The 4877-nt window shown below is 34.6% G+C and overlaps 1 protein-coding gene across 1 annotated transcript in view; it reads left to right on the top strand.

The window, feature by feature from the left end:
* The first annotated feature begins 2209 nt into the window (after window positions 1-2209).
* The window catches only part of ddx43 (DEAD-box helicase 43), a 14037-nt gene continuing 11369 nt past the window's right edge, over window positions 2210-4877 (top strand). The window contains exons 1-3 of the mRNA XM_015396903.1: window positions 2210-2531; window positions 2731-2786; window positions 3580-3697. Of these exons, the coding sequence (XP_015252389.1) occupies window positions 2210-2531; window positions 2731-2786; window positions 3580-3697 (496 nt within the window). The remainder of the gene's footprint in view (window positions 2532-2730; window positions 2787-3579; window positions 3698-4877) is intronic.

The following is a 4877-nucleotide window of genomic DNA, read 5'->3' on the forward strand; positions in this document are numbered from 1 at the left end:
TGCACAGGGTATTAAATAGTAAATTGCGCATTATACATTGCATAAGTTATTACCATTGTAGTGTCACATTGTATAATCTTGTGGCAGCAGGGATTAATGACCTGTGGTAGCGCTCCTTTTTGCAAACAGGATGTAAAAATCTTTCATTATAGGAGCCGCTAAGTTCCTCTACAGTCTGGTTCAGAGGGTGGAAGGTGTTTTCCATGACAGCACCCTCCTCTCAGCCACTTCCTCCACTGAGCCCAGAGTGCAGCCTAGGACAGTAACTGCCTTTCTCACCAGTTTATTTAGTCTTTTTCTATCCCGCTCTGCACTGCCAGGGGCCTAGCAGACGACAGTGTAGAGGAGGGCTGATGCCACCACAGAGTCATAGAGGATTTAAGGAGGGGCCTGCTCTCTCCAAAGGACCTTAGCCTCCACAGGAGGTGTAGGCAGCTCGGGCCCTTCTTATACAGGTCGTCGGTGTCATGAGTCGAGTCCAGTTTATTGTTGACGTGAACACACAGGTATTTGAAACTCTCCATAGTTTCTATGTCTTACTCCTGGATGTTCACAGGTGAGTGAGGTGGAGGTCTTCTCCTCACTACCCTGTGAACATCCAGGGGTAAGACATAGAAACTATGGAGAGTTTCAAGGTTAACTATTTTTAATATCCAGGGAAAATGTTCAGCCATCAGATAATGTTTCCTCTTTTTCTTTTAAAATCTTAACTTTTTCAAGGACCAGAAAGGATCTCCAGAAGCTACCAACAGATTTGTGTTTCAGAAGATGTTACGTTTGAGTTTTTTTTGCATTTCACACAACATAGCTTTGAGAGAACTTTCTTGGAATCCTACTCAAAAATTATTTAGAGGTAATTTACAACTTTTACTGTAACCTTTAGGCAATATACCCTAAAAGTTTACAATGTTTACTTTTCTTGAGAAACTACCTCCAACCTCCTCAGTTGGACCTTGAGAGACAGTGAGATAACTTTCTCTGTGTTCTTTGAAGGTCAATTTGAATGGAAGCTATGACTATAGCTTTCAGATAACATTCTCTAAAGATTCATTTAGGAAATAAATTATTGTCTCCAAAGAGAGATTCAAAATTGTATGACCTTCAGTGAATATTTAAGATCCATGACACTAATGCTTCCATCCTAAAGGTTATCTGCAACTTTCACAGGTTGAGAACCATCAGGTGACACTTTACAAGAAGTTGCTACAGGCAGAGTAAACTTTTCTTTTGGTAACATTACCTCAAAGTACAACATCAGTCATTATGAGCCTGCATGAAGGTCCCCTGAGATTTAACAGGAACTTTAATAACGGGTTTTATTTAAAGTTTAATGGTTTTGTGTAAAAAATAAAAATAAAAAATTAATAACAAAAATAAAAAAAAAGAGCTTGAGTTCCAAAAGTTCTGAGTTTAAGTCCTACTCCCACGGACTGCCACTCAGGGTCCCTGAGCAAGACCCTTAACCCCACACTGCTCCACGGGTACCGCACAATGGCAGCCCACTGCTTCCCAAGGGGATGGGTTAAATGCAGGGAGTTAATTTCATTGTGCTGTACTTTTGACAGTGTAGTGACAATAAAGTTGAATTCTATTGTATTCTTTTTTTTTATTTAAAGTTGTAATATTATGACAATAAAGTCAAAAAATTACAAGAGCAAATTTGCAACAAGATTAAAGTTATAGAATGTTAGAATTATTAGAATGAAGTCGTAAAATTATGAGAATAAAGTCCTAACATTAAGAGAATAAAGGTGTTACAAGAATAAAGTCATACAATTATGAAAATAAAGTCGTAACATTATGAGAATAAAGTTGTTACATTACAAAAATAAAGTCATAACATTACAAGAATAAAGTCATAAAATTATGAGAATAAAGTCATAAATTACGAGAACAAAGTTGTAGCATTACAAGGAATAAAGTCATAACATTATGAGAAAACTAGCCTGGCCCTAATCCTTAATACTGATTATCCTAATAATTGTGTAAACTCATAATTTATCAAACCAACTTGAAACAAATAATCAAACTAAAGTATATATTTCCTTTAAGGTAAATACTTCTTTCATATTAATATTATACATGTGATACATATAAAAATAAATCATTAAAACGTGTCTCATATGAACCTTCTTCCTGTCCAGACAGGAAGTGATGCAATTCTTCTTAAAATTGGACTTCAGGGTTAATTGGACCGCGGAATTTAATCATGGCTGACTGGGAAGATGAGTACGACGCAGACGGTGTGGCCATTCAGGACCCGGTACCTAAAATAACAGTGACTAGTAAGAAAATAGTCGGGAGTGGTGAAGATGGAAATGTTTATTTGGGGTTTAAAAGTGCAAACCAGTTTGGAAACTGGAGAGAGGCGAGAGATGAGCGCAGCTGGGAGGGATCCGAGTTCAGGAGCCGAAGAGGTCCAACAGTCCGCGGCGGAGGCCCCAGAGAGTGTAGGAGTGGAAACGAGATGTCCGACAGGTCCAAACCACTGATTTTTAAAGTGGAAAACATGTCAATCGGAAGGATAATCGGTAAGTAAAAAAATATACATATATATTTTAAGCAGGTGCTGCTTATTTGGTATGCTAACCATGCTAACATTGAATGACCGTCAAAAACGGGCCCACTTGCTATTTCCTTATATTGTATTAAATTGATGATAATGAGGCACATTTTTTTTTTTCTGTTGGGAGTGTGTCTAGCTTAGATGTTTGCTGCTTGTGTCCACAGGTCGTGGTGGAGCTAAAATTCGTGAACTTGAAGAAAGTAGTGGTGCAAGGATCAAGGCAAGTGGTGCTGGCTGTTAAAACTGCAGGGAACCAGTTAAAAAAACACTAGGGAGGGAACTAAAGATTATTTTGGAAATCGATTAATCTGTGGTGTATTTTTTTATTAATCAGATAGCCAAAGGTTCCTTAAAAGAATTTTTTTTTTTTTTTTTTTTTACAAAATTTAACCAGGTGAAAATGTAACTTTTTCCACTTGAGTTCTGGGTAGAGCACATTGACAGAAGAAAAAGTTTATTTTATCTAAAATTAGAAAATATTTATATATTTTGTACAATCTTGTTATAATTACTGCTCTAAGTGGGTCGCTCAGACAGCTAAAGGCGAGTTTTAGAGTCTATACTCCAGTTAAACATTAATCAATTACTATATTAGTTGACAATTATTTCAATAATCAATGAATCATGATTAATTGTTTCAGCCACAAAAAACACCCTCATTACCCTCATAAAATCCCAACATTTGGCTCAAAAATGCCTCTAAGCATGAATGCTATTAATGAATTGTCAAATTATTTAGAAATATTTTTATTGCTTTTTCTTTAACAGCAGTGTTAATTTTGTCAGCTTTTTTTTTATTTAGTCGTAGTCAAAATGACAAAAATCTATTTTAATTTTATTCAAATTTTAGTCATTTAGTCTTTTTTTGTGGTTTTTGTAATTTTTGTCAACACAGTAAATAATAGAACAAGCTCTAATCCTTTCCTGACTGTAGTTACATAGAGATGTAGTTGTCTAAATGTTTAGGATGTTTGTCTCTGTGATTTGAATAGTTTTTGGTTTTTTTATAACAGGTTAACAGGGGAGATGATGAAGGAGAAGTGGTTCTGTTTGGATCATCTGCGGTTCAGCAAAAAGCCAAAGAAATGATCGAAGAGCTTGTGGCAGACAGAACCCCTCAGTTTGGTTACGGTACATATTTTTTTGCTTTTACTTCTTTTAGATTATGTTTGATAAAAAAATAAATTCAGTCATAATGTTCTAGTTTTATTTGGTGCTGTTTATCCAGTTCCCAATGATTTGATTGCATATACACACAACAATATCAGTGATTAAAGAAAAAGCATCTTACGATATAAAAACTATAAATATTAAATAAAAATGCCTCAACATTAATTTCTATATTTGGGATATATTATTTTAAGTTACATTTCCTAATAATAAACTGATAGATATAATTAGATTCAGTTTATCTCACTATGTTGTTGTCAAATTATTTATTCGAGTAATTCACAATGATTTTATTAATTTAATTTTGAGCAGTTCTATATAATCTGATGGGATGAGGATGGCAGAATGGCACCGTAATCCTGCCCTGAAAAGTGTTGGAAAAGCAGCAAAAAGCTGTTTCTGATCCGTTTTATCATGTATCAGATGTCATAAACTTTGATCCAAGCATTACCAAAGTTTTATTAGTTGTTTTTTTTAATCAGTAGATTTCAAAAGTTGAACATCCGGCTGAAGTTTTCTTTGCTCTGTCCTTTTATCCCTTAAATCAACATGCAAATTAAATAAAACTCCCAACAGTATTGTCAAATTCATGACCTCTCGTTTATACAAAATAAACCTTAACTTAATGTTTTAGCTTTTATTGTAAATTCTTTATTTGTTTTTTAAAATAATTCCTAAAATATGCAAATGCAGCCAAATAACCTTTCAGCTCTGAATGTCTTTTATTTTACAAAAAGTATCAACAGGTGTTTTTAGAAGCTTCTGAGTGTCATTTTCTAAGTAAAATTGTGTAATTAACAGCTGATTACTGATGCTTGGGGTGTGAGTGAGGCTGCAGGCAAGCTTAACAGATTTTAACTGGGGGTAAAGTACACAAGTATGTCAATTATTAGTCCCAAGGGTCATAATGCAGATTTGCAAACATGTGATCTATTAGAAAAGTAAGAGTATGGTTGCCCATTTCTCATGTTTAAACTTTTGTAAAGTGGAGCTTTGCAAGTTAGTTACTGATAGTTTTGTTGGCTACATGTTAAAAGATTTAGACTAGAAAGGGTTTCTAGTTTGTGATTAAACTAGGGCTGCAACTAACAATTATTTTAAAAATCGATTATTTTTTTGATTAATCGATGAATCGGACAAA

This window comes from Cyprinodon variegatus, unplaced genomic scaffold, assembly GCF_000732505.1.
Source record: "Cyprinodon variegatus isolate N-32 unplaced genomic scaffold, C_variegatus-1.0 Scaffold829, whole genome shotgun sequence".
In the NCBI taxonomy this organism is placed as follows: domain Eukaryota; kingdom Metazoa; phylum Chordata; class Actinopteri; order Cyprinodontiformes; family Cyprinodontidae; genus Cyprinodon; species Cyprinodon variegatus.